The sequence below is a fragment of the Schistosoma haematobium genome, chromosome 5, assembly GCF_000699445.3.
Source record: "Schistosoma haematobium chromosome 5, whole genome shotgun sequence".
Taxonomy (NCBI): domain Eukaryota; kingdom Metazoa; phylum Platyhelminthes; class Trematoda; order Strigeidida; family Schistosomatidae; genus Schistosoma; species Schistosoma haematobium.
This window is the reverse complement of record NC_067200.1, coordinates 19,499,072-19,516,203: the sequence shown is the minus strand read 5'-3', so window position 1 is coordinate 19,516,203 and position 17,132 is coordinate 19,499,072. Positions and strand designations below refer to the sequence as shown.

Genomic DNA, 17,132 nt, shown 5'->3' with positions numbered 1-17,132 from the left:
TACGAATCATAGCCTGATAATGAGATGAACCCATAGTGTAAACACATTGAAATCTTGATGGACTTTTGTTCTCTAAGCTGGATGGTTTGGTCTTGGAGCTTACATCGTTTTTTCGAGTAACATCATCATCAGCAGCACAACCTTCAGATAGAAGTCATGTGTTCGAATTTCTCCACATGTGTTTCACAGCTTGTCCTATACACCTTGATGTTGATTGGTTCTTGTTGACTTCAAACTTGTCATTGTTTACTTCTTTGTTTTGGTTGTATCTCCCATTGGTGTTTGATTTTTTGTTCCACGTTGTAATTTACACATACACTTATACAAATCAATGTCACATTGAAAAAACCACACTAAACTGTAACCTTGACTACATGACATATTATAGATTGTTGCCATGGTTACAACATGTAAAATCTTATAAAAATGATATTTTGAATATTCATACATCGTTCATGTAATCAATGTTTATTCAACAAATTATCCTTATTGATTAATTACGTAAGTAGTTTTTGTTGTTTTTAAGCCATTATGTCTTAAGATGTACTACAATTTGGTTAAGTAGTATATTCTCTATTTATTAGATGCATGGTAAACTGTACAAAGAGGTTTCTTTCTAGATTTCATCGTTATACCTAACCCCCCCTTAAGTTCCTGGTGATTAGCGTCAAACTAGATTTCCTAGAGTTCTAGTGAGAAGCCATGTCCAATGGAGTTCAATCTGTGTCAGGTAGAGATAAGTATCTATTTCAGACAATGAATGAATGATTTTGCAACATCATGGATCGATTAAAGTTAGACATTAACATTTTCGGATGCCGACTCAGTGGTCTAGAGGTTAAGTGTTCGAGCGCAAAATCTAAAGTTCTGGGTTAAGCTACTGTGTGCGGGATCATGGATCACTGTTCAGGAGTCTCATACTGGAACCAAACGTCAGTACAGTACTTCCAGGTTTTCAAGGGGTATTTAGCTTAGATGGACTCATGATTTTAACCATTAAAGTTATTATAATATCCGAAAACCCCTCATCATATACTCACTAGTGATTGGATTCATGAGATATTTCCTGGAGTTGTAGTAAGAAAACGTTACCAGTGAAGTTCAACCGTGTCTGTTGTGAGGCGTTTACTCACTGAAGACAATGGTGGACGATGGCGCAATATCATAGATTGGTTGAGGTTAGACATTAACACTACTGAATGCCGGTTAAGCATTCTCTCGTGAGACCGGAGGTCTTGGGTCCGAGTCCCACCTGTGGGATCATGGATGAGCATTGTTAGGGAGTCCTGCACTAGGACGAATTTGTTGTGCAATTTCAATCAGTTATCAGATAATGTGAATCTTTTACATTCTAATTATTCTGGTCGTTGAAATCAATTGATTCAACATTATTTTCATATTAAGTTAGTTAGGATAAAAAGTAAAAGGGATCTTACAATTGATCGATCTTAGAATAGTGATAAACGTCATGTCTGTCTGGTACTTCTTAGGGAGGATCGAATCTTATCGATTAATTTGAAAGTTGGTCACTAGTCTTTTGACTACGTCCAACGACCATCTAACATCTCAGCACAATGTATGTGAGTGCAATGTAATTTGATTGACAGAATTTGATCATCATTAAGAAGTACTTGACAGATACGTCATTTATCATCATTCAGTAATCGATCAGCTTTAATAAATCTTGGTCGAACAATTGATCAACAGCTGTTCGGATAGCCCAGTGGCAGCTTCTCGAGCTATGGTGTTTGACAGCGCGGGATCATATTCACTCAGAGATATTGGTTACGCTAAGGTTGTTGGTACACTTTCCTGATGAGTGCCAAGTAGCAATCAGTCGACTGTCTCCACCTATTGAGTTACAAAATATAGTGCTTTTTACGAGAGTTTCAATTGATTTTGGAGGAGTTGTGCTCTGCGATTTGGATGTCGGCAGTAAGGCTAATGAATTGAAGCAATAGGGTGAGAAAACTTAAAGAAAATTCAAGAATTTTCTAGAATCCTGAGATTCAAGTAACTCAGCAATCAATAGACATATAGAAATCGATCAAATCGTTTAGTAGATTAGATAAAGAACTATAATGTTAATCAACAGAATAGGACAATTAAAATAAATGTACAAACAATGTAATTATAAACTGAACAAGTTGTCAGTCAGTTATAAAGCAATTCTAATAGTTCATGTGTTACTGAAAATGATATAGTCCTGTTTGGTGAAGACGCTGATAAAATGCAGTCTTTTGATAGCACTGAGCAACAATGCCAGAATGTTTGGAATGCGCTTCTCTCCATCTAAATGCAAGTTGTTGCTTCAGGACTGGCCTGCGTCAACACCTGAACTAAGGATAGGGAGTGAAGTAGTCAAGCACGTCGACAACTTCACTTATCTTGGAAGTCTGATCAGCCCTAATGGGTTGGTTTCTGAAGAAATCTCAGCACGGATTCGAAAAGCTCGTTTGGTTTTGGCCAAATTGCATCGCCTGTGGTGAAGGCGAGATATCCATCTATCAATAAAAGGACGAGTATACTGCGCGGCAGTTCGTTCTGTTCTACTTTACGGCTTCGAAACATAGCCATTAAGAGTAAAAGATACTCGTAAGCTGCTAGTATTCAACCACAGATGCCTTAAAAATATTGCTCTCATCTGCTGGGATCACCGAGTATGTAATAGTGAGGTAAGGCGTAGAGTATTAGGGAATGATGGTAAATCAGTTGATGAGGTTGTGAATATTCATCTGTTAAGATGGTTGGGCCACGTGTTACGTATAACTGAACTCCGATTACCACGACTTGCAATGCTAACCGGTGTTGGAGATGGTTGGAAGAAAGTTATGTGTGTCAAGTCCTTCTTAGTGCAAATCGAATGCTATTGACCAAGTTGCAATGTGGCCACTAGTCTAGGTGACTCGACATTGCGTGCACTATATTGAGATGAGACGGTAGTTGGAGCTAATCAACGGGAAACCTTGGACCAGGGTTTCGTGCTACTTGGCATCCGTCAACAAATTGTACCTGTAATCTTGAGAGAACTAGTACTCCCTGATGGATTCAAACCCATGTCACCCGGCTTCACAGTCAGAGACGTTACCACCAGGTTATCTGGTCCGTGGTCGACCTCCTATAGGACTGAGATGTAATCGCAATTAATTGATCACTGGGTGTTGTTCAATGTTATGTGTATCAAGCCCTTCTTATTACAGATCGAATGCTGTCGGCTAAGTTGCCTCAAGATTACAGATACACCTGGCTGACGAGTGCCAAATAGCACGAAACCCAGGTCTAGGGTTTCCTGTTGACTAACTACAATCACCATCTAATGACTAAACTTTAATCGTTAATTGAAACTAGTGATCTAAACAATAAACATTCTATAATCTTTACAAATCCCCCTCACCTCTTTAACTAATGACATAAAAATATTGATTTATTATCATCATTATTTCTTTCTATAGAATAAGATAGTTACAAAATGAATCTGTCACCATCGAAACTAAATTCAAATTCAAATGAATTAGAAACAGTCAATGAAGAATCCACTATAAAAGATACAAATACAAATGATGTAATGAATCAAGAAAGAAATTCTAGATTAGATATATTATCAAAAGCTAAAGGTGTTAAAAGATTATCGTTGATAAAACATTCAAGTAAGTTATTATATCATATTGTTATATTATTGAAATAGTTGAAATCGTCAATCAATTGAAGTTAGACTATTATGGAAAGTATCAGTATGGGGGTTGTGGAGATTGTTAAGTTTTTGGTTGAGATCATGAGTCAATTGATGTTAGACCACCGTTGGATACCTGGAAGCACTGGACGGCCGTTTCGTCCTAGTATGGGACTCCTCAGCAGTGCGCATCCACGATCCCGCACCCCGCGGCATTCAAACCCATGACCTACTGGCTTCGCGCCTGAGCACTTAACCATTAGACCACTGAGCCGGCATCCAATGGTGTTAGTGTCTAACATCAACCAATCCACGAAATTGCGCGATCAACTTCCATTGTACTAAGGTAGATACCTGTCTCTACCCGACACGGATTAGCCCTGAAAGTCACAATTGATTGATTACTAGGTAGTGATCAATGTCATATGTGTAAAGTCCTTCTTAGTGTAAATTGAATGCTATCGACTAAGTTGCAATGTGGTTACTAGTCTAGATGACTCGACACTGCGTGCACTATGTTGAGATAAGATGATGGTTGATAGCCTTCGATTTTGCAATAAGAAGGACTTGATACACATAACATTGATCACCATCCAGTGATAAATTAATTGTGATTACATCTTAGTCATACAGGAGGTCGATCACAGGCCAGATAGCCTAATGGTAACATCTCTGACTGTGAAGCTGGGTGACACGGGATTGAATCCATCAGGGAGTATTAGTTCTCTCAAGATTACAAGTAACACAAAAACTATGTTCAGGGTTTCCTGTTGACTATCTCCAACCGCCATCTTAACCGTGAAAGTATTGGATGACCGTTTCGTCTCAGTATGGGACTTGTTAACAGTCTGCATTCACGATCCCACCTCGTGAGATCCGAACCTAGGCTCTAGCGCAATCGCTTAACCTCTAGAGTAATCTAGCTTCAATTGACTCATGAATTTAACTATTAAATTACCATAATATTCACAAAATGGCACTCGGATTGTAATATAAGGTTATTTTGATGACGTAATATCAATCAATAAAGACAATGTGTATTTGTAAAGACTGAAAATTCATGTTTCAGTTGATCAAATGTAGAACAGAATTATTTGAAGGAGACACTAGATTATATCTATCAATATGAGCTGAAATAATATACATGTTTATGCATGTCTAAAGGGAATCATAATGTATAACATATTGGTGATCTTAAGAAATGATCCGAACAAATATAACTCAGTTTTTGATTAAAATCATGAACCGACTGATGTCAGACCATCACTGAAAACATTGAGGCGCTGGAAGGACATTTCATCCTATTGTAGGACTCATCAGCAGTGAGTATCGACGAATTCGATCTTCATAACCCCATGTTGATAATAATTCAATTCACATGATATAGAACAAGGTTTACCGTAATCACACAACATATACAGATAATCAATAAACAGAGGAGTTTATAATGACGAATCATGAATAAATACCAATGTCATAGTATTCTGAAAAGTTATCCGACTACTTCCCATATCATCACAAATGAGAAGATGTGGTATCATTTTCACCGCGTTGATATTCCCCTGTCACAATATTCATTTCCATCATTCTCATGAAGAAACATCACTGGTAAACGATACGTTCAAAAATGTGTACATGTCACTGTGTGTAAATTGATGCATCATTACAACTACATGTCGATATGAGAGAGAGAGAATAAAGTGATTTGTCAAAAACTGTGTATGATACAATACATACGTCATATTAAGTGATAATCAAGTAGGTTGGATCTATCTGAACAGAACAACATACATCCCTTTCATCTTGTCGGCTTTGATTGATCTTCTTACAATCTATCATGTATCAACGATCACAATTACAGATGAAATTCTGTATTAATCAACTTGATAGAAGTGACTTCATACAACAACCATATACAACATAATGAATCATTTGATTCAAGGGTAGTTTCAACAAAATTGGTTATAGTAATCGTAATACACTGTGGAACATGAAATTCAACGATGATGTAATTGTGTGCAGATTCTTACATTCATTGATGGTTCTGAATTAAACTGTGTTGAATCTAGTAACTTCATATGTGGTTAGTTAAAGTGAAGGAAGATGTAGGTTTGCGCTTTGTGTGTGTGTGAGAGAGAGAGAGAGAACAACCGAGATTGGATGTATTTGAATGACCATATGAAGCTTCCATGTGTTGATCAGCTACAGAAGAAGAATCTTGAATGTTTGTCTGTAATTCACTTCTAAACATTTCACCATATTGAACTGAGATTTTAGGTTGATCGAATATTGATAAATGACAGAATTAAATATCGTAATGGAAGTAAGTCTCATGCGGGTGTAAACTTGTCAGCGATCTGTGGGACTGATGTTAATCGTATATTCACGTGAGAGTGATTCATACAAGTCGAATATAAACAAATGAAAGGAATGAATATCGTTGTGATCAGACATCCATTCGGTCAAACGATTCGTTTCATTAAACGAAATATATTACTCACCAAATCAAACTGAACCAATTCCGTTCACATATAGACGATTCATTCAAACTATTCATATCGAAAAGAGTAGTAGTAGTAGTAGTAGTAGTAGTAGTAGTAGTAGTAGTAGTAGTAGTAGTAGTAGTAGTAGTAGTAGTAGTAGTAGTAGTAGTAGTAGTAGTAGTAGTAGTAGTAGTAGTAGTATAGTAGTAGTAGTAGTAGTAGTAGTAGTAGTAGTAGTAGTAGTAGGAGGAGTATTAGTAGTACTAGTAGTAGTGTTAGTAGTAGTAGTAGTAGTAGTAGTAGTAGTAGTAGTAGTATTAGTAGTAGTAGTAGTAGTAGTAGTAGTAGTAGTAGTAGTAGTAGTAGTAGTAGTAGTAGTAGTAGTAGTAGTAGTAGTAGTAGTAGTAGTAGTAGTAGTAGTAGTAGTAGTAGTAGTAGTAGTAGTAGTAGTAGTAGTAGTAGTAGTAGTAGTAGTAGTAGTAGTAGTAGTAGTAGTAGTAGTAGTAGTAGTAGTAGTAGTAGTAGTAGTAGTAGTAGTAGTAGTAGTAGTAGTAGTAGTAGTAGTAGTAGTAGTAGTAGTAGTAGTAGTAGTAGTAGTAGTAGTAGTAGTAGTAGTAGTAGTAGTAGTAGTAGTAGTAGTAGTAGTAGTAGTAGTAGTAGTAGTAGTAGTAGTAGTAGTAGTAGTAGTAGTAGTAGTAGTAGTAGTAGTAGTAGTAGTAGTAGTAGTAGTAGTAGTAGTAGTAGTAGTAGTAGTAGTAGTAGTAGTAGTAGTAGTAGTAGTAGTAGTAGTAGTAGTAGTAGCAGTATTAGTAGTAGTATTAGTAGTAGTAGTAGTAGTAGTAGTAGTAGTAGTAGTAGTAGTAGTAGTAGTAGTAGTAGTAGTAGTAGTAGTAGTTGTAGAGTAGTAGTAGTAGTAGTAGTAGTAGTAGTAGTAGTAGTAGTAGTAGTAGTAGTAGTAGTAGTAGTAGTAGTAGTAGTAGTAGTAGTAGTAGTAGTAGTAGTAGTAGTAGTAGTAGTAGAGTAGAGAGTAGTAGGGTAGTAGTAGTAGTAGTAGTAGTAGTAGTAGTAGTAGTAGTAGTAGTAGTAGTAGTAGTAGTAGTAGTAGTAGTAGTAGTAGTAGTAGTAGTAGTAGTAGTAGTAGTAGTAGTAGTAGTAGTAGTAGTAGTAGTAGTAGTAGTAGTAGTAGTAGTAGTAGTAGTAGTAGTAGTAGTAGTAGTAGTAGTAGCACATTGAAACTGTTCAATATTGTCAAATGTCGAATGAATTTACTTTCTTCTTATTCACACAGTCACTGCACAATCTCAACCACAAACTCCATCCAGTTGTCCCAATCGTTCACCATTATCCTGTTTCAACACCTCTGTCAATGGTCCAACATCAGCAGTCGAAACAAATAAAATATTGACTTTTCGAGAAGTTGATCATCCAACAAGTGTTATCGCTAGTAGGAAGATCAGTCAAAACATTCAATCATCATCAGCAGCAGCATCCTCTCTGACATCTTTGACAAACACTAGTCGACCACCATTGTCACTATTAGGTATTCTGGCTGCTAAACGAATCACACGGAAATTTTTATCAACATTGGCTGATGAGAAACATCAAAGACGTCTGAGTACATTCAGTAGACTATGTAAGTTATTTCAATCTGCATTTATAATAGAATTTACCAACATTGTCAACTCTAAAATAAATAACCTAATGTATAATTATGTTAAATGGCGACTATATCTTCTTATCCTAAATAGTCAGTATACACTATACGACAATTGTTTACGGTCAGTGTCGAAGTCATTTCCCTAAATATATCTCGATGTCAGTATTCCTTCCTTTCACATATGCTGTTAGATCTGTCTAGCGATCAACAATGATGTTTGGTTCATTCTAATGGTGGATTATAAATGTAAAGTCAACTAGATTGATACCCGCTGTCGATAAATATCTCTATCATATTCTTAGTTATAAATGTTAACAATGATCGATTAGTTACTGAGTATGTTGCTATGAAATATTTGATTGATCACTAAAGAGTAATACACATTCATGGGTTAGTGATGTTTGTGTTGGGGACGTTAGATCCCCATAACTCACTTGGGAAAGGATCTAATTTTGTAATTTTATTTAGAAAATTTGAATTTCTTTATTTTCGTGCCAAAAGCGCTCTTGTTATCTTCATGTTGTATTACGCACTGGGACATATCTTAAATGCTATTGGTCCGTTGCGTCTTTTAGTATGCTATTTGGTAACTCTCCCAAGGACGGTTTTGCACGGTATATAAACGTTTTGAATTGTGTTTGTAGGGATCGCTCGTTTCTGGCTGTTTTGCAGAATGTACCCACCATTCCAAGCTTGGACTTCTCCCTCTATCTAGCGGGGCTGGGACGCATTAATAACTAGCTTACTGGTCTTTGGTCACCGGGTCTTGTTCTCATTCTCAGATTAAGTAAAGTCGTGATAGCTTCAAACCTAGCAGTTTGACACTGTTAATGAAAACTGATTATCGATCACAGAATGACCAATCTAAGAGGAACATGAATAAAATTCATACGTATTAAACGAGCTAGTAACTATCTGAACTCATTAGATGAAACGTTTTTATTTCAAATGAAAGGTTTTAGATCCAAGTCTAAATGTGGTATCAGTCACTGAAGTCACCACCTTTTAGTCTGAGCCATGGTGAAAAATGCAGAATATTTGGTTGGAGTCCGCCTGGTTATCGTAACTAATGGTTAGAGACTCTGGGTGACATGACTCATAATCGATCACAATGGCGTCGGTGTATACACTCTCTGTCTTCCCTTAAACTACGAGATTAAAATCGCTTCATATCTTTCTTTCTACCAACTTATTCGTTCTTCTTGTACTATATCCTTATATGCATTCCTTCTTTTATATATTACCACCATTGAATGAACTACTTCTATGAATCCGGTGTTCATGTTGTTGTGCTAATGAGGTATGGCAACTTGTACCGATGTATATATATATATATATATGCCTGATTCTATGTTGTAGTTGACTGACTGACTGATTATTATTTGATATCGATTTCTTTAGCCTCTTACAGTCCAGCATCATACAATTTAATCAATTATCTACCAACATTTCAATTAGGCCCAAAAGAAATATTCAATGTTAGTAATGTAAAACCTAGAATAGAACAACTAGTTCAATCACGTATTGAATCACTTCCATCAACTTATGAACGTTTTAAAGCTAATCGATTATGTATTTCATTAGCAAATGAAATTAAAGCAATGCTCAAAGCACATGGAGAAGAACGGTCAGTTTGATGATAATCTTTACTTTATTAATGATGATATGATAGTCTTCATTTATCTTACTTACTTTTCAATAATATATGAATGATATCATATATCAGAAAATTGGATATCATCAATAAACGCCTTCACCTGCTGAAATCGTTCTTGGTAGATGGACTGGAAAGAAGGACACCTCGTCAAGATTCCAAAGAAAGGAGATTTGAGCAAATGTGAAAACCACAGAGGCATTACACTACTGTCAATACCAGGGAAGGTCTTCAGTCGAGTGTTGCTGAACCGGTTGAAAGATGCAGTAGACGCCCAACTTCGAGATCAACAAGTTGGATTCCGGTCGTGCAAAGACCAAATTGCAACACTACGGATCATCGTCGAACAATCAGTTGAGTAGAACTCGTCACTATACATCAACTTCATTGATTATGAAAAGGCATTTGACAGTGTAGATAGGAGGAAATTATGGAAACTTCTTCGACACTACGGAGCTCCTGACAAGATTGTCAATACTATCCGGAACTCATACGACGGAGGACAGCTGACAGATGCATTTCAAGTAAGGACCGGAGTCAGACAAGGATGTCTACTCTCTCCTCTTCTTCTTTCTTCTCGTGGTCGACTGGATTACGAAGACCTCGACATCTGAAGGAAAACACGGCATACAATGGACGGCTCAGAACCAACTGGAAGATTTGGACTTCGCAGATGACCTAGACCTCCTATCGCATACACACGAACAAGTGCAGATGAAGACAGCCAGTGTAGCAGCAGTCTCTGCATCAGTAGGCCTCAGCATACACAAAGGGAAAACCAAGGTTATTCTCTACAACTGTGTAGTTGTAGTTTTACATCCATCTGACGAGTCCCAAATAGGACGAAACGAGCGTCTTGGATTCCACTGCTAACCACTATCCATCATTGCTTACAAATAGCTTGTGAATTAAGGTAATATCTAGGCATACGCACATTATGCACATATGACAATAACAGACTGATTAATTGCAGTACTAAACCTCAATGGGAAGATACAAACCAAACAATACCATGTGTAGTTAGTGGTATATGTTATGCGGGGACAGTGATTTGATCTTAGAATCTTGAGATAGTGGAGAGGATTTGTAGCTCAGATGGATGCTTTAAGATGGAGTTTTGTTCTCTGATCTGGATGGTATGGTGAAACCAATGGAAGATACAACCGAAACAAAGAAGTAAACAATAAGAAGTTTAAGGTTGACAAGAACAAATCTACAACGAGATCTACAGGATAAGTTGTGAATCATATATGGAGAAATTCGAACACTTCAGTTTTACCTGAAGTTTGTGCTGATGATGAACGATGAAAGCTCCACGATTCAACCATCCAGCTCAGAGAACGGAACTCCATCGAGGTCATAGAATGAATAACTTCTTAAGGTAGTCTTCTCGGTTTTTGAAAGTTGTCTCCTCTTTAGCTAGAACATATAGCATACATTTTCAATTGTAAAAATTGGAAAACTAGCTATTAAAAATTACTACAATATCCTCAAAAAGCCCATTCTGATAATAATCATCATTTGCTCACTAGTGATTGGCTTCATGAGGTATTTCCTGGAGTTGTAGTGAGAAGCCGTGATTAGTGGAGTTCAACTCGGTCTGTGTGAGGCAGTGATTCACTGATGACAATGGTGGATGGTGGTGCAATATTGTGGATTGATTGAAATTAGACATTACATTGATTGTAGGCTCACTGACCTAGTGGTTTAGTGTTCGCCCACATAGACCGAAGGTCCGAGTCTCGCATGTGGGATCGTGGATGCATACTACTGAGAAGACACATACTAAGACGAAACGACCATTCAGTGCTTCCAGATTTTCCATGTTGGTCCAGCTTTAATCGACTCATTAATTCAATGTGTTCACGGGTGAGCTAAACATAAAAATAGTCTCAAAGAACAGAACGAATTGATCGAACTGACTACTGGTTACAAAACTGATAGCTATGGAATGATATTTCATATAGAATGGTCACTTGCTTAACCATTGTGATTTCCCCCTCATAGGTTCGAATCCCATCTTCGTTGTCAGTTGTTATATCAAGAGCTTAGATTCTTGATATACTGCATACAACTTGAGTACTCGTTTGCTAGAAACCTCCAAGTTGCAAATGAAAAGACAGTATATGAATGAAAAGAAATACTATAGTTTATAGCAAAAGCGAAATCATCATTATAGTAATCGAATTCACATACAATTGTTCTTAGCATTTATCTAATAGGAAAGCTACACGTAGAGATTCTGAAACATTCTTCCAAAAAATGGCTGGATGGAATATCTTCAGCTCTTTCTAATCTTCTTAGAGTTTCCTCAAGTTCATCCATGGGTCGTATTCACATGAACAATTGTAAAATGATTAATTTTCTTTCAATAGTTGAGATCATGAGTCGATTGAAGCCATACCATCATGGGAAGACCTGGAATCAGTGGACGATTGTGTCGTCTTATTGTGGAACTCCCCAACAATACGCATCCACGATCCTACATCATGAGATTCGAACCCAGGACCTATCAGTCTCTAGCGCGAACGCTTAATCTCTAGAACATTAAATCGGTTATCATCCAAAGATATTAATCGCTAACTTCAAATAATCCACGGAATTGAGCGAAACACTCACCACTGTCTTCGATGAGTTATTATCTCACAACAGACTCGGTTGAACTCCAATGATCACTGCTTCTCACTAGAATTCCGTGAAATACCTTTCGAATCCAGTCACTAGTGAGCATAGGTTGATTAATATCAGAAGCAATTTTTGTAGATATTTTAATAGTTGACATCATATTTCAATTAAAGTTATATCACCATGGAAAACCTGAAAGTACTGAACGACTATTTCGTCCTATTGTATGACTCCTCAACAGTGCGCATCGACGATCCCACCTCACGAGATTCGAACCCAAAACTTATCAATCTATAATACACTATAATATCCACAAGGACCCCATCTGCTACCTTACAGATCCCCTCTCTTTTCTTTAAAATTTCTTTCCAGATATCGTTATTTAGTATTTTGTTTAGTCATGCAAAATTGTAAACAAATGGCTGGATTCACTAATCGTGTATTATGGGATATGAATTATGATCGATCATTCTATGTGAATCAAACAAATACATCGTATCATATATCAGTCAATTGTTTTATTGTATACAAAGAATAGACTGATTTGATTAATCATGATTTGCTTTTTGGTTATATGGATAAAATGGAATGATGTTTATCTTGTTCAAATCAACTTGCTTTTATAGTACTACTTATTATTAATTAGTAGGCATTTCTATGCTTAACAATCTTATGGTAGATAAAAACAGATCAAAAAAATGAGATGAACGACTAATGATCATAGTAACTATTGTATGGTGTTTTGTTCACATGTTATTCACTTCAAATCAATTAACTTTTTGTACTTGCTTTTATACTACTTATTACCAGTTAGTAGGCATTTCTATTCATAACCATCTATACATGTGTGTATTGTGAAATAATTACATATACTTGTAGTGGCCTACTTTTACCAAGAGAACGCCTTTGGTTTGATGGAAACAATTATCATTATAACCAATTGTACCAGGGATTGTTTTGCTATACTTGTTTGTTTAACTGTACCAAAATATATACATTATTCCTTCAGTTGATTGTGACCTTGCACGAATTCGATTACGCTCAGTAACCACACTTGTATTCCTTTGGCACGATCTCGGTATTCTTTCGATAACACGAAATCGCCAACAAATACATCTCGACTACAGCCATCAACTACCTTCTGATATTTGACTTACGGGGGATGTTATCGGTTAACTGGCACGTAGTCTTCATGTAGTGGTTATCATAGTCAACCGCGACTCGACTCCACACTACATACTTATAACATTTGTTGTATTTATTATTATAATTGCATTCTGTCAACCCATATAATAAGTTTTGGGAGTTTCGTATACTTGCCGAATTGTTTTTCAAAAACATCAGTTTCTGTACTTGTATTCTCTTAGTTCATGTATTGGTAACTAATAAACTGTTGTCAACATTAAACATAGCTAGTATATCACAATTGATTGCATGTCTAGTCCTTATTAGTGCAGATCGAACGCTATCGACCATGATGCAATATGGCGACCAGCCCACGGTTTCCTGTCGACTACCTTCAACCACTATCTAATCTCACAATAGTGCATGAAGTGTTGAGTCCCCTGCGCTGGTTGCCACATTGCAACATGGTCGATAGCATTCGATCTGCACTAATAAGGAATAGACACTCAATCAATTGTGATTACATCTTAGTCTTACAGGAGGTCGGTCGCGGCCCAGATAGCCCAGTTGTAATGTCTCTGACTGTGAAGCTGGTTGACACGGGATTGAATCCTCCAGGGATCACCAGTTCCCTCAAGATTACAGGTTCACCTTGCTAACGAGTGCCAAGTAGCACTAAACCACGGTCCAGGGTTTCCTGTAGACTACCTCCAACCACCATCTAATAGCTAGTATATGTCATGACGACTATTGCAGTGAACGAGATACATAAGCAGGGTTCAATCGAATATAAATTTCGTAACATCTTAGTAAAATCTGAGAATCATATAGTGAATACTTCGTCTGCAAAATGTCAATCAATTGTTTCAGACTTCATTGTTTCTTTGTTTCCTCATCAATCATTCTTTGTTCTCGTCCATTTCTTTTCGATCTTTTTAACCTTCTGACGCCAGATATTTCACTTTCGATCGATGTTACATACTCCCTATGTATAAATATCGATATCAGTAGCACACACAATCCAGAACCTGGAGTTTTTCTGAGAAGCAGTGACCAGTGAAGTTCAATCGCGTCTGTCGTGAGATAATAACCCACTGAAGACAATGGTCGATGATAGCGCAAATTCGTGGATTAGTTGAAGTTGGAGGTTAGGCGTTCACGCGCGAGACCTATGTTCGGATCTCACGAGTCGGGATCGTGAATGTATTTCTTTCGTTTACCAAAGCTTTTTGGTAGTGTTATTATTATTGTTATTAATGGCTTTATTCAATATTATATTTTGGTACAATATAGAATTCTCAGCAGAAAAAGCGGTATGTGTCGATTGGGAATGTATAATAAATGTATAAGCATAATAATGAATTACATTGATCAGCTTGATTGTTCAGTGTGTTAACGGTGGTGGCCATAGCAACTCACGTGCAACTGAGTTTGTTCTCATTTAACTCAGTTAAGCCCTTTTATTAACTTATTTAGCGGACAGAGTCATCCGTACTATAACAACTTATTGTACCTTTACTATTGTTGTGCTTGTATGAAATATATATGCTTGAACATTTACTTACCACCTACTCATATATATTCATTCTGCTAGCTTTATTATTAACTGCTTAATTAATTCGATGATCCATTCATTTCCCTATACAGATACATGTACATTTAACACTCTACACTCTCGATTCGCTGACTCATTCATTCGCCTCATCGCTTTGTGGTCTGAGTTATCTACTGATAAAACTGTAGTCGCTGCTTCTGTTTGCCTTCTGATTTCAAACACTGTTGAGGATAACGGTCACGAGAGCGATTGGTTAACGAAATACAGCCACTACATGGTCATATTCAGAGACATTCTGACTACTTGTACATATGCATTGATTATTAAGCAATACTATTTAATTAATAGTAAGCTCTGGTCAGTTCATGAAATTATTAACTATTAAACATAGTCGTGTTAGTACTACTTGCTAGGAGTTCGCGAGATTAGTAATCGAAGATATCGATCTGTGTAAGTTCAAATTTATCTAAGTGGTGCAGATTTAGTTCACTCTTTACCTGATGCTTATTGAATTCCACTATTCCTTCATATACATCATTCTTCCTAATTATATTCTTGGATGTTTATTCTTTCATACAATCACTGGTTCTATCATTATTTTAATTTATGTTACTTATTTTCTCAAGTGAATCACACTGATAAGGGTGAGACTATAAGAGGGATCATCAAAATGTGGGCATATTAGTAAAGGTAAACATTGAGAGAAGGAAAAACAGTTTTAATAATGTGAAATATATCCGATTTAACTTCTGTCTCAGGATAGACAGATACAGAGTATTAGGGCATGATGGTAAATTAATTGATGAGGTTGTGAATATTCATTTACTAAGATGGTTGGGCCACGTGTTACGTATGCCTGAACTCCTATTACCACGACTCGGAATGCTGACTAGTGTTTGGGATGGTTTGAAGAAATTTAGGGGCCGCCAAATTAAAATGTGGCATCAGTCATTGAAGTCACTAACTTCTAATGTGAGCAATGTTGATAGATGAAGACTACTTGGTTGAGGATTATGGATGACATGGCTCAGAATCGATTACAATGGCGTCGATGTATACATTCTTTGTCTTCCTTTAAACTATGAGATTAAAATCGCTTCAAATCATTCTTCCTACGAACTAATTCCTTCTTTCTTTACTTTATCCTCATACATAATCTTTCCTATACATATTACCATCATTGAATTAAATACTTCTATGAATCCGGTGTTCATGTTGATGTGCTTATGAGGTATAGCAACTTGAACCGATGCAAAATGTTCCTAGTCCTATGTTATAGCTGATTGACTGACGATTCTTATTACCGTCGTCATGTTATCTGAGTTATGTATGAGAAAGCGTAGCGTCTAGTTGTCATTATATCATGTTTCAAATATCTAATTTTTCACATACATACATGGTTTTATTGTTGTTGCTTAACCTAATTTCGATCCTTGAAAGTATGTACTACTCTTGATATTTTCTGACAGATTAAGTAGAGTATTAGACGTAATTGTTAAAACAGTCGGAGTTTCGCCGTCTACATGAATAGGAGGTTAATCTGTCTTAAACGAATATCTACACTAGATTCCCTCCAAGTGTCTACTCTACAGGATTTCAACACAACTCAGATCAGGAACACGTGATTATCCTTACTAGAACGTAAATATATTTCCACACCATAAAATCAACAACAATCCGACATAATCCATCAGTAAACAATAATGTTGATAAGGATAGGAGAATATATAACTCATCTAGTACGGGAGCGGGATCGTGGATGCGCACTGCTGAGGAGTCCCATACTAGGACGAAACGGCCGTCCAGTGCTTCTAGGTTTCCAACGGTGGTCTAACATCAATTGATTCATGATCTCAATCATTTAGTACCTGTCAGACTATTTATAAATCTGATTAAGCAACCAACCAATCATTATCACCTTGACCCATACATCAGTCAGTAAGCAAATAACATAAACATTTCATATTCGGGATTCGACTACCCAACACAGTGATAATAACTCATTAGCCTAAAAGGATAATTACTTAAGACAATAAAATCATTTTAGCAGTGTATTCACTGAATGAATATCATCAATCATAATAGATCATTCAAAGGGGTTACTTTCAATTTAATATTACATTTTTGTAACACATTACATTCAGATGTTCATATTCAAAGTATGTACTATTCCATGTTGATAGTTTAGTGTTCATTTATTGCTATCATGTTAGGTCATAATAATGTCACCCCTCTTAACAAGTGTGGAAAGGGGTGTCCCTTTCCACTTACCTTTTAGCTATTATTTTTTCGAAATCAATACTGAAAATTATTACTGACCGAGTTAGTTTTTACCTTAATTTAATCGATTCATTGTTGTGAGA

General features: G+C 36.5%; 1 protein-coding gene across 4 annotated transcripts; it reads left to right on the top strand.

Moving 5' to 3' along the window:
- The first annotated feature begins 376 nt into the window (after positions 1-376).
- On the top strand, positions 377-16,865 carry MARCH3_3 (E3 ubiquitin-protein ligase MARCHF3). Of its 4 annotated transcripts, none has more exons than XM_035733829.2 (5): positions 377-501; positions 3,453-3,647; positions 7,442-7,786; positions 9,212-9,437; positions 12,462-16,865. In XM_035733829.2, exons 2-5 carry the CDS (start codon positions 3,470-3,472, stop codon positions 12,625-12,627), a joined length of 915 nt encoding a protein of 304 aa, XP_035586182.1. In that variant the 5' UTR covers positions 377-501; positions 3,453-3,469; the 3' UTR covers positions 12,628-16,865. The 4 variants fall into 4 exon arrangements, with proteins under 4 accessions (XP_035586182.1, XP_051065113.1, XP_051065114.1 ...); XM_051217681.1 differs by having other exon boundaries at positions 14,168-14,502; XM_051217682.1 differs by lacking the exon at positions 9,212-9,437 and having other exon boundaries at positions 14,168-14,502.
- Positions 16,866-17,132: the final 267 nt, after the last annotated feature.